This window comes from Leucoraja erinacea, chromosome 12 (assembly GCF_028641065.1).
Source record: "Leucoraja erinacea ecotype New England chromosome 12, Leri_hhj_1, whole genome shotgun sequence".
NCBI classification, from domain to species: Eukaryota; Metazoa; Chordata; class Chondrichthyes; order Rajiformes; family Rajidae; genus Leucoraja; species Leucoraja erinaceus.
In genome coordinates this window covers 68,896-82,516 of record NC_073388.1, presented here as the reverse complement: position 1 = coordinate 82,516, position 13,621 = coordinate 68,896, and the positions used below count along the sequence as shown (strand labels likewise).

Genomic DNA, 13,621 nt, shown 5'->3' with positions numbered 1-13,621 from the left:
TAGCCAAGAATATAAAGCAGGATAGTAAAAGCTTCTTTAGGTAGGTGAAGAGGAAAACAAGACCAAAGTTGGACCCTTGAAGACTGAAAAAGGTGAGTTTATTATGGGGAACAAGGAAATGGCAGATGAGTTGAACAGGTATTTTGGATCTGTCTTCACTAAGGAGGACACAAACAATCTTTCTGATATAGTAGTGGCCAGAGGATCTGGGGTGATGGAGGAACTGAAGGAAATCCACATTAGGCAGGAAATGGTGTTGGATAGACTGATGGGACTGAAGGCTGATGAATCCCCAGGGCCTGATGGTCTGCATCCCAGGATACTTAAGGAAGTGGCTCTAGAAATCGTGCATGCATTGGTGATAATTTTCCAATTTTCTATAGACCCAGGATCAGTTCCAGTGGATTGGAGGGTAGCTAATGTTATCCCACTTTTTAAGAAAGGTGGGAGAGCGAAAACAGGGAATTATGTTCCAGTTAGCCTGACATCGGTGGTGGGGAAGATGCTGGAGTCAATTATAAAAGATGAAATAGCCGAACATTTGGATAGCAGTAACAGGATCGGTCCGAGTCAGCATGGATTTACGAAGGGGAAATCATGCTTGACTAGCCTTCTGGAATTTTTTGAAGATGTAACTAGGAAAATGGACAAGGGAGGGCCAGTGGATGTAGTGTATCTGGACTTTCAGAAAGCATTTGATAAGGTCCCACAGAGGAGATTAGTGGGCAAAATTAGAGCACATGGTATTGGGGGCAGAGTGTTGACATGGATAGAGAAGTGGTTGGCAGACAGGAAACAAAGAGTAGGGATTAATGGGTCCCTTTCAGAATGGCAGGCAGTGAATAGTGGGGTATTTGGATGAATGGATTCAAAGTAACATTAGCAAATTTGCAGATGACACAAAGCTAGGTGGCAGTGTGAACTGTGAGGAAAATGCTATGAGAATGCAGAGTGACTTGGACAGGTTGGGGGAGTGGGCAGATGCATGGCAGATGCGGATAAATGTGAGGTTATCCACTTTGGTAGCAAAAACAGGAAGGCAGATTACTATCTAAATGGCGTCAAGTTGGGAAAAGGGGAAGTACAACGGGATCTGGGGGTCCTTGTACATCAGTCTATGAAAGTAAGCATGCAGGTACAGCAGGCAGTGAAGAAAACAAATGGCATGTTGGCCTTCATAACAAGATAAATCGAATACAAGAGCAAAGATGTCCTTCTGCAGTTGTACAGAGCCCTAGTGAGACCACACCTGGAGTATTGTGTACAGTTTTGGTCCCCTAATTTGAGGAAGGACATTCTTGCTATTGAGGGAGTGCAGGGTAGGTTGAGAAGGTTAATTCGAGGGATGGCGGGACGGTCATATGCTGAGAGAATGGAGCAGCTGGGATTGTACACTCTGGAGTTTAGAAGGATGAGATGGTATCTCATTGAAACATATAAGATTGTTAAGGGTTTGGACACGCTCGAGGCAGGAAACATGTTCCCGATGTTAGGCGTGTCCAGATCCAGGGGCCACAGTTGAAGAATAAGGAGTAAGCCATTTAGAACGGAGACGAGGAAACACTTTTTCTCACAGAGAGTGGTGAGTGTGGAATTCTCTTCCGGTGGAGGCAGGTTCTCTGAATGCTTTCAAGACAGAGCTAGATAGGGCTCTTAAAAATAGCGGCGTCAGGGGATATGGGGAGAAGGCAGGAACGGTGTACTGATTGGGGATGATCAGCCATGATCACATTGAATGGCGATGCTGGCTCGAACGGCCGAATGGCCTACTCCTGCACCTATTGTCTATTGTTTATTGACCCACTGAGTTACTCCAGCACTCTGAAACGTCACCTATCCATGTTCTCCACAGATGCTGCCTGACCCACTGAGTTACTCCAGCACTCAGTGAAACGTCAGCTATCCATGTTCTCCACAGATGCTGCCTGACCCGCTGAGTTACTCCAGCACTCTGTGAAACGTCACCTATCCATGTTCTCTACAGATGCTACCTGACCCACTGAGTTCAGCTTTTTGTGTCTATCTTGGCGAATTTATAAATCTCTGTCAGGTGTCCGTCATTCTCCTCCGCTCTAGGGAATGTGTTCAAATTGTCCTGATAACTGACATGCTCCAATCTAGGCAACATCCCGGTGAAATGGAGACACAAGGAACTGCAGATGCTCAGTGCTCCAGGCAGCATCTGAGGAAGGAAGGTCTTGGGCCATGACCTTTCTTCAGACTGATTTGTTCAGCAAAATTTAGCAGCAGGATGCTTCTTCAGTCTGAAGCAGGCCCCAACCTGAAATGTGCCTGTCCATTCCCTCCACAGTTGCTGGCTGACCCGTTGAGTTCCTTCAGCACTTTGTGTTTTGCCCAAACTCCTGTTGAACCTCCTCTGCATTCCCACGTGCAAAATGTCGCCAATGCAAGCAGGGGTAGTGGTGGAAACAGATATAAAGCAGCTTAAGAAGCTTTTAGCCGCAAATATATGCAGATATTGGAGGCGTATAAGGTCATAAGGAATTGGAGTAGAATTAGTCCATTCGGCCCATCAAGTCTACTCCGCCATACAATCATGGCTGATCTACCACTCCCTCCTAACCCCATTCTCCTGCCTTCTCCCCATATGCTCTGACACCTGTACTAATCAAGAAATGGATGGATCATCAGTCAGAAGAGATTAATTTAACTTGGTATCAAGTTCGGCACAGAGATTGTGGACAAGGACCTGTTCCTGTGCTGTATTTTTGTCTTCACTAACTCTCATATCAACTCCTCTCATATCTGTGGATAAATGTGAGGTTATCCACTTTGGTGGCAAGAATGAGAAGGCAGATGATTACTGAATAGTCAGATTAGGAAAAGGGGAAGTACAACGAGACCTGGGTGTCCTTGTACATCAGTCACTGAAAGTAAGCATGTAGGTACAGCAGGCAGCGAAAAAAGCTAATGGCATGTTGGCCTTCATACCGAGAGGAGTTGAGTATAGGAGCAAAGAGGTCCTTCTGCAGTTGTACAGGACCCAGGGGAGACCACATCTGGAGTGCAGTTTTGGTCTCCTAATTTGAGGAAGGACATTCTTTCACAGCGCTCCCAGACCTACACCAGGTCTGGGAGGGCTGTGAAACATTTTTCCTGCATCTAGTTTGTCCAATCCTTTTATAATTTTATATGTTTCTATAAGATTCCCTCTCATCCTTCTAAATTCCAGTGAATGCAAGCCCAGTCTTTCCAATCTTTCCTCATATGACAGTCCCGCCATTCCGGGGATTAACCTTGTGAACCTACGCTGCACTCCCTCAATAGCAAGGATGTCCTTCCTCAAATTAGGGGACCAAAACTGCACACAATACTCCAGATATGGTCTCACCAGGGCCGTGTACAACTGCAGAAGCACCGAGCCTTGCGGCACTCCAGTCGCCACTGCCTGCCATTCTGACAGGGACCCGTTTAATCCTACTCTTTGTTTCCTGTCTGCCAACCAATTCTCTCTATGTCAATACCCTACCCCCAATACCATGTGCTCTAATTTTGCCCACTAATTTCCTGTGTGGGACCTTATCAAAGGCTTTCTAAAAGTTCAAATTTAATTCTTCCACCTCAACCCTTAAAGTAAATCTCTCCATCTTTATGCCATCAGAACATTAAGGAAGGAGATATGGTAAAAAATAATTCCTTATACATGATCATCAAAGGCACGACCACATCGTTTAAGGTGAGAGGTAGTAAATTGAGAGTAGATTAGAGGGGAAATCTATGGCTGCGGCTGTGTGGAACACATTGCCTGAGGGGGTGGTGGAGGTAGAGACACTTGTGGTTTATAAGAAGCATCTCGACACTTGCTTGAATTGCCAAGGCAGGGATTTAGATTCTTAGATCACTGGGATCTGTTTTGGGGTAAGGGGGAACTGTACAAAAGGGACGGATTGCATCTTAACAGGTGTGGGACCAGCATTCTGGCAGGCAGGTTTGCCACTGCTACACGGGTGGCTTTAAACTGAATAAGGGGGGTGGGGTGTTGAATGGGATAGTGGAGGATGGAGTTAAAGGGAAAGGGTTTCTTAAATGTGTGAGCGTAGAGACCGAGGGGTGTAAAATGAGGGTAGAAGCAATAGGTAGCAAGGTGAAAAGTAAAAGTGGCAGGCAGACAAATCCAGGGCAAAAATCAAAAAGGGCCACTTTTCAACATAATTGTATAAGGGGTAAGAGTGTTGTAAAAACAAGCCTGAAGGCTTTGTGTCTCAATGCAAGGAGCATTCGTAATAAGGTGGATGAGTTGAAGTGCAGATAGCTATTAATGACTATGATATAGTTGGGATCACGGAGACATGGCTCCAGGGTGACCAAGGCTGGGAGCTGAACATCCAGGGATATTCAATATTCAGGAGGGATAGAGAGAAAGAAAAAGGAGATGGGGTAGCGTTACTGATTAGAGAGGGGATTAATGCAATGGAAAGGAAGGACATTAGATTGGAGGATGTGGAATCGGTATGGGTAGAGCTGCGAAACATTAAGGGGCAGAAAATGCTGGTGGGTGTTGTGTACAGGCCACCTAACAGTAGTAGTGAAGTTGGAGATGGTATCAAACAGGAAATTAGAAATGCGTGCGACAAAGGCAAAACAGTTATAATGGGCGACTTCAATCGACATATAGATTGGGTGAATCAAATTGGCTGGGGTGCTGAGGAAGAGGATTTCTTGGAATGTATGCGGGATAGTTATCTAAATCAACATGTAGAGGAACCAACGAGAGAGCAGGCTATTTTAGACTGGGTATTGAGTAATGAGGAAGGGTTAGTTAGCAATCTTGTTGTACGTGCCCCCTTGGGCAAGAGTGACCATAATATGGTTGAGTTCTTCATTAGGATGGAGAGTGACATTGTTAATTCAGAAACAATGGTTCTGAACTTAAAGAAAGGTAACTTTGAGGGTATGAGACGTGAATTGGCCAAGATTGACTGGCAATTATTTCTAAAAGGGTTGACGGTGGATATGCAATGGAAGACATTTAAAGACTGCATGGATGAACTACAAAAATTGTTCATCCCAGTTTGGCAAAAGAATAAATCAGGGAAGGTAGTACATCCGTGGATAACAAAGGAAATCAGGGATAGTATCAAAGCGAACGATGATGCGTACAAATTAGCCAGAAAAAGCAGCATACCGGAGGACTGGGAGAAATTCAGAGACCAGCAGAGGAGGACAAAGGGCTTAATTAGGAAAGGAAAAATAGATTATGAAAGAAAACTGGCAGGGAACATAAAAACTGACTGCAAAAGTTTTTATAGATATGTGAAAAGAAAGAGATTAGTTAAAACAAATGTAGGTCCCTTGCAGTCAGAAACAGGTGAGTTGATCATGGGGAACAAGGATATGGCGGACCAATTGAATAACTACTTTGGTTCCGTCTTCACTAAGGAAGACATAAATAATTTGCCGGAAATAGCAGGGGACCGCGGGTCAAAGGAGTTGGAGGAATTGAGTGAAATCCAGGTTAGCCGGGAAGTGGTGTTGGGTAAATTGAATGGATTAAAGGCCGATAAATCCCCAGGGCCAGATAGGCTGCATCCCAGAGTACTTAAGGAAGTAGCTCCAGAAATAGTGGATGCATTAGTAATAATCTTTCAAAACTCTTTAGATTCTGGAGTAGTTCCTGAAGATTGGCGGGTAGCAAATGTAACCCCACTTTTTAAGAAGGGAGGGAGAGAGAAAATGGGGAATTACAGACCAGTTAGTCTAACATCGGTAGTGGGGAAACTGCTAGAGTCAGTTATTAAAGATGGGATAGCAGCACATTTGGAAAGTGGTGAAATTGTGATGCGAATAGGGCTGTTGAGCCAAAACCAAAAAGGCCTAAGGCAGGCAAGGCCATAGTAGTGGGAGACTCCATCGTGAGAGGTACGGACAGGGGTTTCTGCGGCAACAGACGGGATGCGAGGATGGTGTGTTGCCTTCCCGGTGCCAGGATCCAGGATGTCACGGACAGAGTGCAGAAAATCCTCAAGGGCGAAGGTGAACATCCGGAAGTGGTAGTGCATGTCGGCACAAACGATGTCGGAAAGAAGGGGATGAATATTCTGCAACGTGACTTTAGAGAGCTCGGAAAAATGTTGAAAAGCAGGACCTCCAGGGTTGTTATCTCCGGTTTGCTTCCAGTTCCCCGTGCTGGCGAGAGCAGGAACAGGGAGATACGGGACCTGAACGTGTGGCTGAGGATCTGGTGCACGGGGCAGGGATTTAGATTCTTAGATCACTGGGATCTGTTTTGGGGTAAGGGGGAACTGTACAAAAGGGACGGATTGCATCTTAACAGGTGTGGGACCAGCATTCTGGCAGGCAGGTTTGCCACTGCTACACGGGTGGCTTTAAACTGAATAAGGGGGGTGGGGTGTTGAATGGGACAGTGGAGGATGGAGTTAAAGGGAAAGGGTTTCTTAAATGTGTGAGCGTAGAGACCGAAGGGTGTAAAATGAGGGTAGAAGAAATAGGTAGCAAGGTGAAAAGTAAAAGTGGCAGGCAGACAAAACCAGGGCAAAAATCAAAAAGGGCCACTTTTCAACATAATTGTGTAAGGGGTAAGAGTGTTGTAAAAACAAGCCTGAAGGCTTTGTGTCTCAATGCAAGGAGCATTCGTAATAAGGTGGATGAGTTGAATGTGCAGATAGCTATTAATGACTATGATATAGTTGGGATCACGGAGACATGGCTCCAGGGTGACCAAGGCTGGGAGCTGAACATCCAGGGATATTCAATATTCAGGAGGGATAGACAGAAAGGAAAAGGAGGTGGGGTAGCGTTACTGATTAGAGAGGGGATTAAGGCAATGGAAAGGAAGGACATTAGTTTGGAGGATGTGGAATCGGTATGGGTAGAGCTGCACAACACTAAGGGGCAGAAAACGCTGGTGGGTGTTGTGTACAGGCCACCTAACAGTAGTAGTGAAGTTGGAGATGGTATCAAACAGGAAATTAGAAATGCGTGCGACAAAGGCAAAACGGTTATAATGGGTGACTTCAATCTACATATAGATTGGGTGAATCAAATTGGCAGGGGTGCTGAGGAAGAGGATTTCTTGGAATGTATGCGGGATAGTTATCTAAATCAACATGTAGAGGAACCAACGAGAGAGCAGGCTATTTTAGACTGGGTATTGAGTAATGAGGAAGGGTTAGTTAGCAATCTTGTTGTACGTGCCCCCTTGGGCAAGAGTGACCATAATATGGTTGAGTTCTTCATTAGGATGGAGAGTGACATTGTTAATTCAGAAACAATGGTTCTGAACTTAAAGAAAGGTAACTTTGAGGGTATGAGACGTGAATTGGCCAAGATTGACTGGCAATTAATTCTAAAAGGGTTGACGGTGGATATGCAATGGAAGACATTTAAAGACTGCATGGATGAACTACAAAAATTGTTCATCCCAGTTTGGCAAAAGAATAAATCAGGGAAGGTAGTACATCCATGGATAACAAGGGAAATCAGGGATAGTATCAAAGCGAAGGATGATGCGTACAAATTAGCCAGAAAAAGCAGCATACCGGAGGACTGGGAGAAATTCAAAGACCAGCAGAGGAGGACAAAGGGCTTAATTAGGAAAGGAAAAAATAGATTATGAAAGAAAACTGGCAGGGAACATAAAAACTGACTGCAAAAGTTTTTATAGATATGTGAAAAGAAAGAGATTAGTTAAAACAAATGTAGGTCCCTTGCAGTCAGAAACAGGGGAGTTGATCATGGGGAACAAGGATATGGCGGACCAATTGAATAACTACTTTGGTTCCGTCTTCACTAAGGAAGACATAAATAATTTAAGACATAAATAATTTGCCGGAAATAGCAGGGGACCGCGGGTCAAAGGAGTTGGAGGAATTGAGTGAAATCCAGGTTAGCCGGGAAGTGGTGTTGGGTAAATTGAATGGATTAAAGGCCGATAAATCCCCAGGGCCAGATAGGCTGCATCCCAGAGTACTTAAGGAAGTAGCTCCAGAAATAGTGGATGCATTAGTAATAATCTTTCAAAACTCTTTAGATTCTGGAGTAGTTCCTGAAGATTGGCGGGTAGCAAACGTAACCCCACTTTTTAAGAAGGGAGGGAGAGAGAAAATGGGGAATTACAGACCAGTTAGTCTAACATCGGTAGTGGGGAAACTGCTAGAGTCAGTTATTAAAGATGGGATAGCAGCACATTTGGAAAGTGGTGAAATCATTGGACAAAGTCAGCATGGATTTACGAAAGGTAAATCATGTCTGACGAATCTTATAGAATTTTTCGAGGATGTAACTAGTAGCGTGGATAGGGGAGAACCAGTGGATGTGGTGTATCTGGACTTCCAGAAGGCTTTCGACAAGGTCCCACATAAAAAATTAGTATACAAACTTAAAGCACAAGGCATTGGGGGTTCAGTATTGATGTGGATAGAGAACTGGCTGGCAAACAGGAAGCAAAGAGTAGGAGTAAACGGGTCCTTTTCACAATGGCAGGCAGTGACTAGTGGGGTACCCCAAGGCTCAGTACTGGGACCCCAGCTATTTACAATATATATTAATGATCTGGATGAGGGAATTGAAGGCAATATCTCCAAGTTTGCGGATGACACTAAGCTGGGGGGCAGTGTTAGCTGTGAGGAGGATGCTAGGAGACTGCAGGGTGACTTGGAGGCTGGGTGAGTGGGCAAATTTTTGGCAGATGCAGTATAATGTGGATAAATGTGAGGTTATCCATTTTGGTGGCAAAAAAAAAACAGGAAAGCAGACTATTATCTAAATGGTGGCCGATTGGGAAAGGGATGAGATGCAGCGAGACCTGGGTGTCATGGTACACCAGTCATTGAAGGTAGGCATGCAGGTGCAGCAGGCAGTAAAGAAAGCGAATGGTATGTTAGCTTTCATTGCAAAAGGATTTGAGTATAGGAGCAGAGAGGTTCTACTGCAGTTGTACAGGGTCTTGGTGAGACCACACCTGGAGTATTGCGTACAGTTTTGGTCTCCAAATCTGAGGAAGGACATTATTGCCATAGAGGGAGTGCGGAGACGGTTCACCAGACTGATTCCTGGGATGTCAGGACTGTCTTATGAAGAAAGACTGGATAGACTTGGTTTATACTCTCTAGAATTTAGAAGATTGAGAGGGGATCTTATAGAAACTTACAAAATTCTTAAGGGGTTGGACAGGCTAGATGCAGGAAGATTGTTCCCGATGTTAGGGAAGTCCAGGACAAGGGGTCACAGCTTAAGGATAAAGGGGAAATCCTTTAAAACCGAGATGAGAAGAACTTTTTTCACGCAGAGAGTGGTGAATCTCTGGAACTCTCTGCCACAGAGGGTAGTTGAGGCCACTTCATTGGCTATATTTAAGAGGGAGTTAGATGTGGCCCTTGTGGCTAAGGGGATCAGGGGGTATGGAGAGAAGGCAGGTACGGGGATACTGAGTTGGATGATCAGCCATGATCATATTGAATGGCGGTGCAGGCTCGAAGGGCCGAATGGCCTACTCCTGCACCTAATTTCTATGTTTCTATGTTTCTATGAAATCATTGGACAAAGTCAGCATGGATTTACGAAAGGTAAATCATGTCTGACGAATCTTATAGAACTTTTCGAGGATGTAACTAGTAGCGTGGATAGGGGAGAACCAGTGGATGTGGTGTATCTGGACTTCCAGAAGGCTTTCGACAAGGGCCCACATAAGAGATTAGTATACAAACTTAAAGTACACGGCATTGGGGGTTCAGTATTGATGTGGATAGAGAACTGGCTGGCAAACAGGAAGCAAAGAGTAGGAGTAAACGGGTCCTTTTCACAATGGCAGGCAGTGACTAGTGGGGTACCGCAAGGCTCAGTGCTGGGACCCCAGCTATTTACAATATATATTAATGATCTGGATGAGGGAATTGAAAGCAATATCTCCAAGTTTGCGGATGACACTAAGCTGGGGGGCAGTGTTAGCTGTGAGGAGGATGCTAGGAGACTGCAAGGTGACTTGGATAGGCTGGGTGAGTGGGCAAGTGTTTGGCAGATGCAGTATAATGTGGATAAATGTGAGGTTATCCATTTTGGTGGCAAAAACAGGAAAGCAGACTATTATCTAAATGGTGGCCGACTAGGAAAAGGGGAGATGCAGCGAGACCTGGGTGTCATGGTACACCAGTCATTGAAAGTAGGCATGCAGGTGCAGCAGGCAGTGAAGAAAGCGAATGGTATGTTAGCTTTCATAGCAAAAGGATTTGAGTATAGGAGCAGGGAGGTTCTACTGCAGTTGTACAGGGTCTTGGTGAGACCACACCTGGGGTATTGCGTACAGTTTTTGGTCTCCAAATCTAGGAGGAAGGACATTATTGCCATAGAGGGAGTGCAGAGAAGGTTCACCAGACTGATTCCTGGGATGTCAGGACTGTCTTATGAAGAAAGACTGGATAGACTTGGTTTATACTCTCTAGAATTTAGGAGATTGAGAGGGGATCTTATAGAAACTTACAAATTCTTAAGGGGTTGGACAGGCTAGATGCAGGAAGATTGTTCCCGATGTTGGGGAAGTCCAGGACAAGGGGTCACAGCTTAATGATAAGGGGGAAATCCTTTAAAACCGAGATGAGAAGAACTTTTTTCACACAGAGAGTGGTGAATCTCTGGAACTCTCTGCCGCAGAGGGTAGTCGAGGCCAGTTCATTGGCTATATTTAAGAGGAAGTTAGATGTGGCCCTTGTGGCTAAGGGGATCAGAGGGTATGGAGAGAAGGCAGGTACGGGATACTGAGTTGGATGATCAGCCATGATCATATTGAATGGCGGTGCAGGCTCGAAGGGCCGAATGGCCTACTCCTGCACCTAATTTCTATGTTTTCTATGTTTTCTAAGTGACAGCAAATGAAGATAAATGGGATTAGTGCAGATTGGGACAATGTGAGACTTGGACATGATGGGCTGAAGGCTTGTTTCTGTGCCAAAGACTCTGTGGCACGTTTACTATATTTAATTTGGGAATACAATTAGTGAACCTGTACTAGTCACATTCTGCCAATTGATGACCACCCCTCTAAGCACAGCTAATCTTCTCATTCAGTCAATAACTCACCTCACAATCTAACACAACTGGTCCAAGGAGAGACATAACCACATTCATATTCCATATTGTTGCAAGAGGCTCCTGTTTGAGCAGTTTATCAGAATTCCCATTCTTATGCAAAATTAACTCATCCTGACTAGTATTCTTCACAGCTCCAATACGGTCTCGATATACATGACAGTAATATACTAATACCTGTTCAATCGTGGAAGAAACTTACAGAAAGTGCGTGTAAACTGTGTCTCCCATAAGGCCAGACAAAATGAGATATTTTTTCGTCACATCGTAGATGGGTAGCTCCACCCCCACGACAATGGCAGCTCGCTGAGCTGTCAGGCTGACTCCCTGTAAATCACACAGAGAACACGGCTTGAAGAGCTACAAGGGACAGCTCGCAACTCAAACAAGTTGATGATTTTTTGTTTTAAAGAGAAACCTCAGTCAGTAAATGGGTGGAAAGATAAACCAGTTAATGGGACAATGTGAGACTTGTCATATGATGGGCTGAAGGCTGTTTCTGCTGACTCTGTGGCCGTTTACTATAACCCACACAGGGAATACAGCTAGTGAACCTCGTACTACCAGACATTCTGCCAATTGTGATTCCACCCCCCCCCAAGTGATTCAGCTATCTTCTCATTCGTGAGTCCATAACTCCCCTCAGTCGTGATTCCACTGCCCCCCCCAAGGATACCAGACATACCCCCTCGTGATTCCAATCCCCCCCTTGTTTCAACAAGGCCCTCGTGATTCCACTCCCCCCCCTCGTGATTATCACACTCCCCCCCTTATGCGTGATTCCCACTCCCCCCCTCGTGATTCTTCACTCCCCCCCTCATGATTACCCTCGGGATTATACATGACAGTAATATACTAAGAACTCCCCCCCTCGTGATTCCCACTCCCCCCCTCGTGATTCCAGACATTCCCCCGTGATTCCACACTCCCCCCCCGTGATTTCCACTTCCCCCCTCGTGATACCACACTCCCCCCCTCGTGACCACACTCCCCCCCTCGCGTGATTCCACTCCCCCCCCCTCGTGATTCACACTCCCCCCCCCCGTGAGAGCTACATTCCACTCCCCCCCTCGTGAAACCAGTTCATATTTTCCCCCCCTCGTGATTCCACTCAGTTAAACTGCTCCCTCCCCCCCTCGTGATACCACTCGTCCCCCCCTCGTGAATACCATCTCACACTCCCCCCTCGTGATTCCACTCCCCCCCCTCCCACATCCCCCCCCGTGATACCACACTCCCCCCCTCGTGATTCCCCACCCCCCCTCGTGATTCCACACTCCCCCCTATCCCCGTCGTGATTCCACTCCCCCCCCCTCCCGTGACACATCCCCCCCTCGTGATTCCACACTCTCCCCCCTCGTGATTCCACTCCCCCCCCCTCGTGATGACAAGACATTCCCCCCCTGACTTCCCCCCCTTCCACACTCCCCCCCCTCGTGATTCCACTCCCTCCCCCCCCCTCGTGATACCACACTCCCCCCCCTCGTGATTTGCACCATCGTGATTGACACTCCCCCCCCCCTCGTGATGCCAGACTGTGCGATGACATGATAGCCCTGGAGCAAGGATAGTCTGGGTGCTGGGTGGTATAGAGCAGGTCAGATACACAAGGGTTAGTGGGATTTGCACCATTTTGGTATAGCTCTCTTGTTCCTGCTGTCCAAACCTGTTCCTCACAGGCATATAGCAAATATATTTGCTCAGGCTGCACCCTTGTAGCCAAAATCAATCCCTCCCTTCCCCATTTTGTTCCGCACTGCTGTTCCAGGAATGTAGTGTGAGGGCCACTCCCCACTGAGGCTCTTCCATGGCTCAAGAAATTGTCCCTTTGGGAGTCATTCAGCTAGAGGCAGAGTCTTACAGCACCGGGTAGATATCTGCCTCTTCCACTCCAGGGAAAATACATACAGCCTATCCAGTCTCCTCAGAGCTGAAATGCTTTGATCTAGGCAACACCGATGAATGTCCTCTGCATCATCTCTAGTGCAATGACACCCTTCCTATAGTGTGGTGCCCACAGCTCCACACAATACTCCAAGTGTGGCCGAACCAACGTTGTTAACGTTGCACCATGCCAACCCTGCTGTTATATCTGATGCCTCGGCCAGTGAAGGCAAGCATCCCATATGACTTCATCCTCTTGACCCACCACTTTCAGGCATCTGTGAACATACGTCAATGTTCCTTTGTTCAACACTTCCGATGGTTCTATCATTTATTATGTACGTCTTACCCTTATTCCCAAAATGCATCTCATTCTATCTGATGGGATTAAATTGCATTTCCAATCAATCTGTTCAACATTCCCGCTGATCACTATCTGCTGTACCGTAAATAACCTTCCTCGCTAACCACGACCAAAATTGCACCTCACCTGCACTTACTCATCGCGTCTGATATGTATGTCAGTCACCACCAACAAACTCTGTGGCATGGAGAAATGTGTGGGCTGCGAATAGGTGAGACAAACAAAAAGGGGAAGGAGACAGCAGGGAGGGACTTTTGGCCAAGATCCTTTGTTATACCCAGTCATACGTTCCTTCTGCTGCTGGATATGGGG

The 13,621-nt window shown here is 46.1% G+C and overlaps 1 protein-coding gene across 11 annotated transcripts in view; it reads right to left on the bottom strand.

Moving 5' to 3' along the window:
• The window catches only part of slc25a14 (solute carrier family 25 member 14), a 57,281-nt gene that overhangs the window by 16,652 nt on the left and 27,008 nt on the right, over positions 1–13,621 (bottom strand). For all 11 annotated transcript variants that reach the window (XR_008724298.1, XR_008724300.1, XR_008724301.1 and 8 more), the window contains exon 6: positions 11,264–11,388. Coding sequence is in view for 7 of the 11 variants with exons in the window: in XM_055643413.1 (XP_055499388.1) it covers positions 11,264–11,388 (125 nt within the window). In the remaining 4 variants the exon portion in view is untranslated. The remainder of the gene's footprint in view (positions 1–11,263; positions 11,389–13,621) is intronic.